Here is a 12,616-nt window from a genome sequence, read left to right as displayed (position 1 = left end):
TTCTCTCTCTCTCTCTCTCTCTCTCTCTCTCTCTCTCTCTCTCTCTCTCTCTCTCCGCTTCGTGAATCGTGAAACTCAGTCAGTTTCATAGAAGAGTGACATTAACAAGGTAACATTCTCGACACTGCCTCGCTGATTGCGAACTTCGGCTACGCAATCTAAGTGTTTGTGTCCAGCTATTTAAACTGCATTGTGCTTGTTCCGGACGATTTCACCGTATTCCCATCCTAGATAGACGAGCCGTTATTTCCAGCATCTGAGAAAAGTCTGGCCATATAGACACATATGTATGGGTTCGTTCACTAGTACAGTTCCATAGGCGTATTCTCGGCGGTTAATAACGATTGCAGGTCAGGTCGATGTAATTTTCATTCCAACGGAAGCCATTGAGAGGAGGCTACGGCGACTGCGAAGACCGAAACACGTTGGTCGTCAATGAAGCAACTGCGACGGTGGCGAAACACGACAGTTTTCTACCAGGTGGGCATGCATACGTTCTCTCAGAAAACCGGTGTGGTCGTGAGAACCATGCAAACACGCGATAATATGCAGAATGTCCGGTACAGAAAGAGGTTAAGGAATTCGTCACATCCGTCGATATCGCGATTGCACATCACAATTAATAAAATATAAGCATAATATCATCATTAAAGTCGCATCTGAAATCCATTAGACGACATAAATATAGGTTATCATTAAGTGTTAATAAAAATAAATAATAACAATTCCATTTTTTTTCCGTAGTTAAGTTATATTATAAGAATTTGTTTTTTAATTCTCATATTTGTTATTAAAATATTCGTTTTGTTTGTGTCAAAAGAATTAATGAATACGATAATAGACTAAATAGACATATACATTTTTTTTGTTGTAACTTGGTAATTGAGTTTTATTGCATTCTTTTGTTTGTAATTCGTAAAAAAAGTTTCTTATTTTCGTTCTTGTTATCATTAAAATATTCACTTCATTTCTATCAAAGAATAATACAATCAAGATACAATTGAATATATGCAACAAAATTCAAAAAACATAAGTAAATTTTCAAAAAATATAAGTAAATTAAATTAAAACGTCTATGATAAAGTTGAAAACTGAAATACAGTATCTTAATTGAATTCGATAAAAGAAATAACGAGATAATAACATAATGATATGTTAAGGCGAAGTAGCTGCTCCAATTTGATCGGTAGCTCGTCAATGAATGAGCGGTCGTACGAACCTTTCATTATAAAATCGTGGATTAAAAAATAGAAGGAAAGGAAAAGAAAATGAGAACATCTCTTTCGATCCAGTTACTTTCTCGTGTTGCTTAAGTCCGTTCCGTTTCATCGGCATGTTTCTCCGAACAGAGCACCGTCTCTTGAAATGCGCGCTTCATTGATCTTTCATGCCGTTATTCTCTACGAGCCAATAAGATAATGGTGGTTCTTGTTATTACAGAAGAAGCATTAGCGAACAATGTACAAAGGCAAACGTACAAAATTTAAAAAGACAACGATAATAGTATTTAATGCAGCGTCGTTTAATCGATGTTGATTTATTATGTTACAAGAACGATATATTCTTCTTTCAATTATCCTTGAAAACTCACAAATAAGTTTAATTTCACGTTATCAGAAGCGTATTATTATATTGATAAAAAAAGAAAGGAAATCTTGCAGTATTAGAAATTTTTATGGACACAACATGGATAAGGTGTATGTTCAATATCTTGATGTGTACATCGACATATAATTTCTGGACATATACATATAATTCTCATTATATAGGAAGCTATTTAAAACAAGTTAACATTGGTATAATAACCGTTAATATAATATCATGTATAGGTGTCACTTCTTGTAGAAGATATAATGATGTCATTAATATTATTATATACAGCGATACTCCGCTGACTGTAATAAATTAATTATAATAAGGTATTAATAGTATATTAATGGGAAAGCTATTTGCTTTACTGGTTTCTTTCAAATTAAAAGGAATACGACAAATGAAAAGTATGTCAATTAGGAAATCGATTGACGAAATGCCTCTACAATCAATATATTCGCTCGATGATTGAGCAATGACGTGGCTTGAAATGTTCATTTAGATATACAGATAGCAAATTGATATATGTTCGTGACTTGCAGATAGTACGCATTAAAATTGGCGCATGTCACGTGCAACGCCAGGATTCATTAATATTACATAAAAACAATTATCTCTCTTTTTCTCTCTCTCTTTCTCTCTCTCTTCTTCTTTCCTCCCTCGTTCTCTTTCTTTCTTTCGTTATGTTATTAATTGCACTTCTTCATTCCTATAGCAATTGCTCAAGCTGCACTTCATGTTCATACATGTAGTCAATCCTTTCTTTAACAATCAATGAATAACGATGGAGTCTAATACAAAAATGTATCCAATTTAAAAACTAAATATTAATTAAAAATTCCGAGAAAAGTACTGTGCGTGTCAAAGCAATTAACAGCATTCCTCATGCTCTATTATCTAAATCGCAAAAATACGTAAAGAAATAAACAATCGCGAAAAAAACCTTAATTACAACATTAAAATAAAACTTCGTCATGCGTTACTCAATGTTTTTTGCACTTATTAATCTTGTACATAAATTTTATTAAGATTGTAACGAGAACGTTACTTTTGTTAAGTTCGAGCTTTAAATGTGGGACTGCTCAGTTAAGGGACAAAAAGAGACAGGAAGATACCAGATCGATAGAGGATTCGAATATCAATAGAGGAAGCAGAGAAGAAAGAGCAAACTGGCAACAAACGTAAACAAGCTGAAGACAAATAGACATCGATGCCCGTCGTTAATTCATCCACATTGTAAAGTTAGAGAAAAGAAACTCTCTCGTCGATTTGGCGATTCGTTATTATCCACAGCCGCGGGCTATTTAGAGAAATCATTTCGTGCGCGAGCGATGCAACCGTCCCTCCGCGTCCATGATTCTAATGAGAGGCACACTCTCAGCGGCGCACGCACCTACATATGATTTATGACGCGATTATATAATGTCGATTATTACGACGGTGTATCGATACACTATAAATTGATATAGCCGTGGCACTCACAGAGTACTGACAGGCGATGTGCAATTATTGCATCTCGTGGATTTTGCAAACAGGTGCTCTCGTCAAGCCTGTAGATCCTAGTCTCGTCAAGGATCGCGTCAAGGCTGGATCAGCGATCTTGTGTAATCTTTTTGATGAAAAAAAGGGGTCTCTCTCTCTCTCTCTCTCTTTCTCCCTGGACGTAATCTATGAATGACACATATCTTCTGTTTTATTTCAGATAACCACAGAAAATACCTATGACTTATCCAAATTGATTTACAGTTCGTGCTGTTCGTTTTTTTTTGTGTGACTGTCTATATTCAGGCCGTCTACACCATCATGTATACAACGTGATATTCTATATTTAAATATTAAATAATTTGAATGAAAAGTTCAGCGCAGGTTATCCGTGACACACATGATACAAAAGAATCCTGTTATTAATTATATATTAGAATTGGGTTCCGGCAAAATGAGTTAGTTTTTACATATATAATACAACTTATAATATGGTGAACAAAAGATATCATAAGAACAAAGCACAATAATGGATAGTTTTTAAACTATAGTGTAAAACTAGTAATTACAGAGTACTTTAATACATCATAGCTAAAATTAAACTGTCTATTATTGAATTTTATATCTAACGCAAGCATTTTTTGTTCATTAAATTACAAGTTACATCATATATGTAAAAATTAACTCATTTCATCGCGAATCATTTTCCTATATAATTAGTGAGATCCTTTGTTAAGAATATTTCATATCTCAGCGGTAACAACGATCATTTTGAAATCGCGTGTAACGTTCAAAGCTCTCGTATGATGAAGATATAACAAATGCTATTGTTATATGGATCTTGTTCAATCCATGGACGCTTGTATTGGATCCAGATGAAATTAAACTTGACTTGGGACTCGCCGAGTTTGCGATCACTATCTACGTCGACATGTCATTTAACGCTCTGTAGCGACGACTTCGAAAAAAAGGAAGAAACTAGCCCGAACAAAGTTCAGAAGCAGCACGCGCGTCAGCGTGAAACAATTACTGTTACCATACGTGACTGCTATGTGAAATATTTCCATCTGCGAATAGCCTTGAGCCCATAGCTCGAGTCGTTCAATACGTGCGTCCTGGACACGCACAAATAATTTCCTGGGCAATCAATGCACCGGAAACTTAACCAATCGACGCGTACCAACGACTTCACTTACTTCTCGACCTTGATTGGTTAGCTGGTGTGACTGGGGTGTGACTTTTCGGCCGTGAAGGGACTTCACGCCGAGAGGGCTTTTGCTAGGCAGGGATCCACCTGGCCCCCGGGGCAACTACAAGTAACGTGGCGATCGTTAATTTCATTAGGGACTGATTTTAGAAGTTTAGCTGCCTTTATACAAAGATGGTGGATGCCCTCCATTCGGAAGGGACCACGCGCGAAGGGTCCGCCTGCTGAACAATAAGAAAGGCTCTTATACTTCTTCAGTATTTGAAATTTGGAAGCGATCAGTGTATTTTTCTTTCAGCGCTTCTGCATGATTAATATTATTTGAATTAAACTCATTTTCATGATCGTGTGTTTAATAAAAGATATATTTACGGCAAATGTGCGAGGGAAGATTGTTATCATAATCTATCAATCTGCCATCGCAAATAGAAGAATAAAGAATGATTATCATTCGCTGGCTCGCGAGAAGTGGCAAAGTGGAAATATTGAATAGTGCGAATAGAAGAGAACCATTAAAGTCGCATAGCTGTATCGTTAGTTGACCTTTTTTGAATGATTAATTACTTTTGATTCTTCTTACGGCTGAGTTGCGTAGATAACAAATTGATCCATACAAATTCGTATTGTAGAACATGTGTTGCCTTAAGTAAATTAGCAAATACGATATACGTAGTGAGAAAAGACTTTTGTACTTTTAGATACGCCTTCATATATTGTAAGTAATAATTTTTGAAAAAGAAGTACATCAATATTTTTTTTTAAACAGCTTAGGCTGTTAGTCTGAACTTTCTCTTTCCAATTACACTACAGCACGACTTACAAAATCTTTTTTTCTCGAAAACAGATATCGACTTTTAAATTATTTTCGGTCTCAATCACGCACGAAATAAATTGTTTTTTAAGAATAAATTATGTAACTAAAACAATGATTGTTAATTTCAACTGTTGTAACTGTATGATTAAAATTTCGTAGAGCATTATCGCTAAAAGAATTTGTCCGTCCTCGATATCTTGTGGTGAAACTAAACTGGAGCGCGTCGCCGTCATCGAGTGACGGAGCCAAGGTAAGCCACAATAATTGTATAACCGGCTTCCGAGAAGCAGAACGTGCTCACAGTTAGCTATTATAATATCATATAATATGATACATCGATATTATATATATATACATATATATATAATACTGTTAACTATACATTAGTATATTATATATATATATATATATATATATATATGTGTGTGTGTGTGTGTATAGGCATCCCAAAAGTGACAATAAATATTTTATAAACAGAGTCTCTGTAATATTTTAAGACGAAAATACCGAACCTATGATAATTTTCAAATAAAAAGAGTTTAAAAATTACGAATGGCAGGGCTAGAGTTTTACTCAATGATTGATCCGTGTAAAGTGCTGAATTATGTAATTTTCAAAAATATGAAATTCGAAAAAGTATTCTTTTTACATACTAAAATATAATCATAATCTGAGCATTTCCATATTAGACTTTTCATTTTAAAAAATTACATTACGTTTTAAAGAAATTTTTTAAATATTTATCGTCAGTTTTGGGATATCTTATATTATATATATACATATTTATGCTATTCTTATTGAAATGATTGCAATTAATGGAGAGCAAGTGTAATTTGCATTTTGTCATTTATATAGAAAGTTACTACGAATGAATTTGTAGATAAAGCCAATTTCAATGAAAAAATTGAAGATATTTTAACTGAGTAAAGTAAAAAAAAGCAAATTGAAATTACAACATTAGTTCTGTTCGATATAAATTGCTAGATAAAAATATTATTCAAACATGTGTTTAATATACCTATATTTAGTTTACATATTTAAATAATAATATGTGATCGATGTAGTATCTCACGTGTATTTCGTACCGGTTTCGGAAAAAAAAATAAAAATAAAAAGATTCACAGAAAGGAAAAGAAGAACACACGAAACGCGAAATTGTAGGAGAAAAAGAGAGAACAATTATGGAGAATGAGAAGAAAGAAGAATAGAAAAAGACCGGCCAAATAAGCCGTCGCAGGACGAGTAACGAGGCATATAATAACCCTCGGTGACACTCGAACAAACAGCCATCTGTAGGTAATACCCCTGTGGTGAGGAACGCCCCGAAAACTACACCCCGCCAAGAAATTACAATGACAATGAGCGAAATCTGATCCGCCCGCGGGCACGCACTGTATTTCTTTTTTTCTTCCTTTTTGCCTTCACACCTCCTCTCGCAGCGCGTACACGATTCCACGCGTCCCAGGTTCTCGGCTATTGTGCGACACGACGATCCGAAGAGGCGAGAAGAATTAACGTCGTCGAAAACGAGGGTCGTCGCGTAATACGTTTGTGGGTTGTACGCGTATGTGGGCTTTAAAAGTCGTTGTTTTCTACAATCACACATTTCCTAAATAACGCCGCTAAATCACTATATCGACCGAATCCTCGTGCATTCTATCGAGTTTAATCAAACTATCAAAGCAGTCAAAATATTTTTTAATTTTTTATCAAATTTATAACGGCGCATTTTTTGAGATTTTCCTTTGTTGCAATATGTAATTACATTGATCAATTATTTTTTTTTCTTTCTTTTTTTAAATATAGTATATAAGTAGAAATATAAATATAAATAGTATATAATACAGTATATAAATAATAGAATAGATATATGTTAATCGATAGTTCTAGTATTATTAACACAACATCACTGTGCTTATCTTAGTCTTAAGACACTATCATGTTTTCTGATAACAATCGCAGAACTTTCGTAAAATATTATCGATTAATTGATTTATTCATTTCATGGCTATAATATCTTCATATTAAATTTAAAAATTAGAATATCAGAATAAAGTTAAACAAATCACGGTCCTCTCACTTTGGTTTCTAAAGTACGAGAGAAAGCGTGCGGCATTTTGACGTCCTCTCGGTTAAAGCAACGAAAATTGCCGCTACCATTTTGGATAGTAATATAGCATGATTTCATAATTAATTCATAGATCGAAAGTTATATATATTTCAGCCATAAGTGTAACCTCCAAGATAAATTCTCGAGAGTTCTCTCTGTCCAGTTTATTGATGGGATACGATCGATCTTGATCTCGGGTGAGCGTAATACTTTCACAAGACGCTAACCATGATTTCATCTATTGACATGAACCGATCAGAGGCATATCTCTAGTGAAATTAGGCATGATACAAGTTTCCTTATAATCTACTTCCATCCACGGTCCCGTAACACATCCTTCCTCTCTGCGTAATTTTCTCGAAGTTATATAATCACATCATGCGTCATGGTTGTGCGAAATCTTAAGCTGCTTCCATATAATTCACAAAACATAATTCACAAACGTATACACAAAATGACGTATTACCATACGCAAGACCATTTGTACGTAGATGCAAATCAACTGCACGCAATAAATTGAATTGCGACAGCGATGGTATTTTTATTTAAGCCAGGTTAGAGAAACTTATTATGTATTTGATATTTTTTGGAAAAATATAAAAAAGGTGATTTTCTTGTCAATAAATGAGCAAATATAATTCATTTTCGTTACTCTTTGCTGTTCCATATTATTGGTTAATGTCCTTACAGCGTAGAAGTTAACGTGATAGTTTAGTTCAGTCTATGTATAAGTTGCTATTCGTAAAACGTAAGTCTTTATTTTGAATCTGCGTTTATTCTCTAAAAGCTTTGGATTAGAATCTAGAGTGACGATTGAGTCAGTTGAAAAAGAGTGGCGCAATTGTCAATTTTTAAGAATGAAATTTCATTCTTTAGAATTAGATTTTAGTCCAAAGATTTTTTAGAGAGAACATTTTGCGATTTGCGAATTAGAGTATAGAGACATTTTACGCACGAATTTTATTTGCGCGATACATCATCAAAAATTTTAAACTGACAGATCATTCAACAAATTTAAATTATGGTACCATAGGTGTAAGTTTCATGAAGACTGAAAAAAATAAGTTCTCGCAAATACTTTCACAGAAATTTAATACTGACCATACCGATTTAATACTGAAAGACAGTAATTAATTACTTATTTTAAGTATTAGAAGCACTGTTTGATCTTTTAATACTCTAGATGAATAATTAATTACAGTCTTTTAGTAAATTTGTCAATATAAGTTGTATTAGATTTCTAGTATTAGATTTCTATAAGAAACAGAACGAGTAAGAAATCTATTTTATTACATGATATTAAATAATATTTTGCAACGTAGAATTAGAAAAAAAAATTAGATACAAAGCTAAATATATTCACATTTATATCTCGATGATTAATCTTTATAGGTATATCTATATAAGATAACTTTATATAGAAAACTTTCCACGAAAGAAACCGGAAGTTAAATTTTATCGTGTATGTAAATCCGTAAATAATTCATCGTGTTGCAATTCAATGTGACGTTCTTCAATAATTCTGCCATTTGCAGTTTTTCTTACGATCTCTTTCGCGATCAATTGGTATTGCGAGAGAAATGGTTTCTCGCATAAGAACTCATAGGGCTCTTTGCGTCACTTTTACACGCGCAAAGGAAAAGAAATAGAGTCGTAGGTTTATTTTTACAAGCAGTTAGAAAATCTGATCACTTGCCTTTGACACGATGGAGAGCGAGAGAAAGATAAATTTTAATTAAGGGCGACAGGTCTCGCTGGTGCGGTTACTTTATATTTCCGGTCGCACAGTGGCCGTTTTATTATATGTTGGGATTATGCCGGCGCCAAGCTATTTCGAAGCAGTGCGCGTTGCATTTTATGCAACCCGTAAATTTACCCACATTGAATAAATTCCAAATCGAACGATCCTGCCATCGCGAGACCTGGCTTTGTGTTACGCGCGGTAAAATTATAGATCGAAATTCGAAGGATATTTGTGCAAGAGATATGATAGACTGTTGTTGTGAGATATGCATCTGATGCTTAACATAGCATCACTCTAATTGTTTCTTTTGACAAATATCCAGTATGAGTAATGCTAAAAATTTTACAATTGAGCACTTTTATGTTTCTGTCAAAATCTGGAATACAGATGAGCATTTTCGTAATTACTTACTTTTTAATAGTGGCAGATCGTTCATGAACCCTCCATCGTCCACGTTTGTGTTCTAAAACATAAAAAAAAATAATCAAATTTAATATCAAGTTTCTTAATATATTTTTTTTGTTTATATATATTTAATCACAATTTGGAGATAATTTTTAAAAATAAAAACATAAATTAAAACATTTGTATATTTTTAAATAAAATTGACCCTTTCAATATATAACATTAAATTTTATATTAAATATAAATCATTTTATATTAAATATTATGTCTTTCTTGTAAAAAATAATTCATCTATAAAAAAATTTCACCTATAAAATTGAGTCTATATTTTTAGTTTTACCATTTAATTTAATTTAATTTTTCAGATCCTTAATATTAAATTCTTTATATGATCATAGCATCGTTGTATTTAACATTGAATTAAATGCAAGAAGAAATTAATTATTGATTTATGATTCACACAACAAAGAATAGATTTGTGATTTAGAAATAGTGCGCAATTTTTTAATATATATTTTTACATATATTTTTTGTTCGAAAAAGTATTGTAAGTATAAAATATTCAACATTATTTATACCGAGAAATACACTAGTTATTTCTTTTTCACAAATATTTTTGCTTATAAATCGACTACACGGTTATGTGCTTGTTTAAGACAAAGAAAAATATTTTTGACCACAGCAAAGTATGGTATGTTTCGCAGCATTCCGTCTCGCATTGTAACAAACGACTGACATTCTGTTTAATGGACGCTGAAACTTTTTTGACATAACTGCTTTACTTTATAAAAAAAAATAGATTAATCCAAAAGGAATCGACAAACATTTATTTCACGAAATTAATCACGAGAAATAATTTAAAAAATTATAAGTTAACTTCTCTTAATTTTTTTTTCCCATTTTATATATTAACAATTAAATCTAAAATCTGTTAAAATAAATTCTGTTTAAAAAAAAAAGCTGCAACGTTACTGCTTGTCATTTCGCTTCATATTTATCGATAAATGTGCGCATTTATTTCTAAGCTTCTGTAGTATTATATATATATATATATATATAAATCATGTGTTAAATGTACACATTTCTTGATAAAAGTGTCAGGAGGAGAGAGAATACAAATCCTTACAAAAATCTTATATCTCCAAAACTGACAAGACGCTTTAAACGTCATGAATGCAAAGCTACGGTCAAAAATCGCCCCGCGCAAAATGTACGTAATTTCGAAGCAGATCTTCAGTAACCACAACGCTTCCGTTTTCGGAAACATCCCGCGTGTTATCCTCAGCGGGCAAGAACGTCATCAAAAGAGATGCGTCAAGGGATGATAATAGAGAAAATATGTTGCGATTACGTACATCGTCGCTCACCTGGGGGTCGTCAACGAGGCTGCTGTGTAGAACGAGGTCGGTCTGGTCGAGGCCCGGAGGCGGTAGGAGGGCGTCAGGACGACGTACGGCGCCATACTCGACGCCCCTTCCACCGCCGCCACCACCGCCGCCGCCGCCGCCTCCACCACCGCCGCCTCCACCACTACTGCGTCCGCCGTCGTATGGAAAAGACGCGTGCATATTCGTCTGAAATCAGGAATGATGTTTCAATTAGCATGATACTGTCAGCTTGACATTCTACTAATACAGTTCAAATTATTTTTCACAAATAATAAGTGCAACCCAAGTGTCTCATTTCCGAATTCTGATTGGACAATCCTAACAGGAATCAAAGATTTTTTTATTATTTAAAAGAATTTACAAAAATGCCAAAAGTACAGTTTGTTGATATATTTCCGTTATTATATATTATTATTATATATTTATTTTCCGTTATTATATATATATTTCGAATACTTTATACGAATGAATTATCGCAAAATATATATTAAATCTCGAGTATACTCACAATCAGAGAAAAGCATAGTGATAGCAATTATATAAACAATAATTGTATAAGTTTCAGGTAGATAGTTTATTAGGTAAGAATTACTGTGTGAGTGTAATTAAATAAATTATTTTATAGTTGCAATAACTATAATATAAAATAAATTATTTAACTACATATGTATATTAATTCTACTTATAAAACTTAGATAGTTGCTACCAACAGCTATTATCTTTTTCTCTAATTGTCAATGTAGAAAAATTAAAACTTTCAACAAAATATTCAAAAAGTTAAAATCTTCAATTTTACATTCTTGATCAACAAAAGTTATATTTTGTAGAAGAGAATTATGAAACACATTAGTTTTTCTTATTTTGCACTCGCATATTTTAAAAATGACGTAAAAAAATTATTTTTTACTATCCATTCAAGTTAGAATGTGATAGTTGAATCTTTGAGATGTCATAGTAAATCATTAAGAGATATACATTGATCGTAAATTTCTGAATTTGTCCTCTTTACATAAAATTAAGTTTAGAACGAGATTAAATGATTTTACATGCGAAAGTGATTGCTTGAAAGACTCATGATAGTTTACTTATTATCAGATCAATATAGTTTTTCTTGGAATCTCGTTTCAGAATACAATTGAAACTAAGAATACACTGAAGTTAAAGTTGAAACTTAAATCAAATTAGATGTAAATTGATACGAAGCGATTGCAAACGTTTTTATAAGTAATTTATACGATATAGAAATATAATATGCGTACGAAGAAGTTAAAGTCAACGCGGACGGGATCTAATTGGACAGTATTTAATTTAGTATTGCGGGGGGGGGGGGAGGGGGAGGAAGGCACAACGCGGTGATAGTAAATAGGTAAAGGCCGGAGGTCGACATCGAACGAAGTAAAGGTTGCCGTGTCTACGAGAAGAAAAATTGCTTCGATTACCGGTACATAACGGATCCATGACAGGCAGGAATCCTCGACGTTCTGTGTGATGATTTTGTACTATATTTAGGATGATAATGAGAGGAAAACAGTGAGCCATAACCGCGTCGCCATTAGCAAAACATCATCCGCAATTAATTAGCTTTTACGCACGGCATATAAATTACACCTCTATTGCATATTTATATTTTTATTCATATTTACATATTTATTTATTATTTAATGATATGCAATGGTATTTCTGCGTAATGCCCACGTAACAGTTAATAACAAGGGGTGAATTGACTACTGTTTGATTTTTTGTGATTTTTGTTGCAAGATGTGAAATATCGTTTATTTTGATCACGCGCATCACATTTGCTCAAACAAAATTATAAAAACAATTATTAATGTAAAAGAATATTCATGTACATAATTCCGTGAATCAATAGTTTTTC

At 33.0% G+C, this 12,616-nt stretch overlaps 1 protein-coding gene across 1 annotated transcript in view; it reads right to left on the bottom strand.

Annotated features, from left to right (window-relative positions):
- The window catches only part of LOC105624992 (transcription factor AP-2-epsilon), a 92,172-nt gene that overhangs the window by 33,422 nt on the left and 46,134 nt on the right, over positions 1–12,616 (bottom strand). Inside the window, exons 4-5 of the mRNA XM_012206334.1 lie at positions 10,720–10,926; positions 9,359–9,410 (exon numbers count right to left, since the gene is read on the bottom strand). Coding sequence (XP_012061724.1) covers positions 9,359–9,410; positions 10,720–10,926 — 259 coding nt within the window. The remainder of the gene's footprint in view (positions 1–9,358; positions 9,411–10,719; positions 10,927–12,616) is intronic.

This window comes from Atta cephalotes, assembly GCF_000143395.1.
Source record: "Atta cephalotes unplaced genomic scaffold scaffold00100, whole genome shotgun sequence".
Classification (NCBI taxonomy): Eukaryota; Metazoa; Arthropoda; class Insecta; order Hymenoptera; family Formicidae; genus Atta; species Atta cephalotes.
Note: the sequence above shows the minus strand (reverse complement) of the source record. Positions and strands in the feature narration are given on the sequence as shown.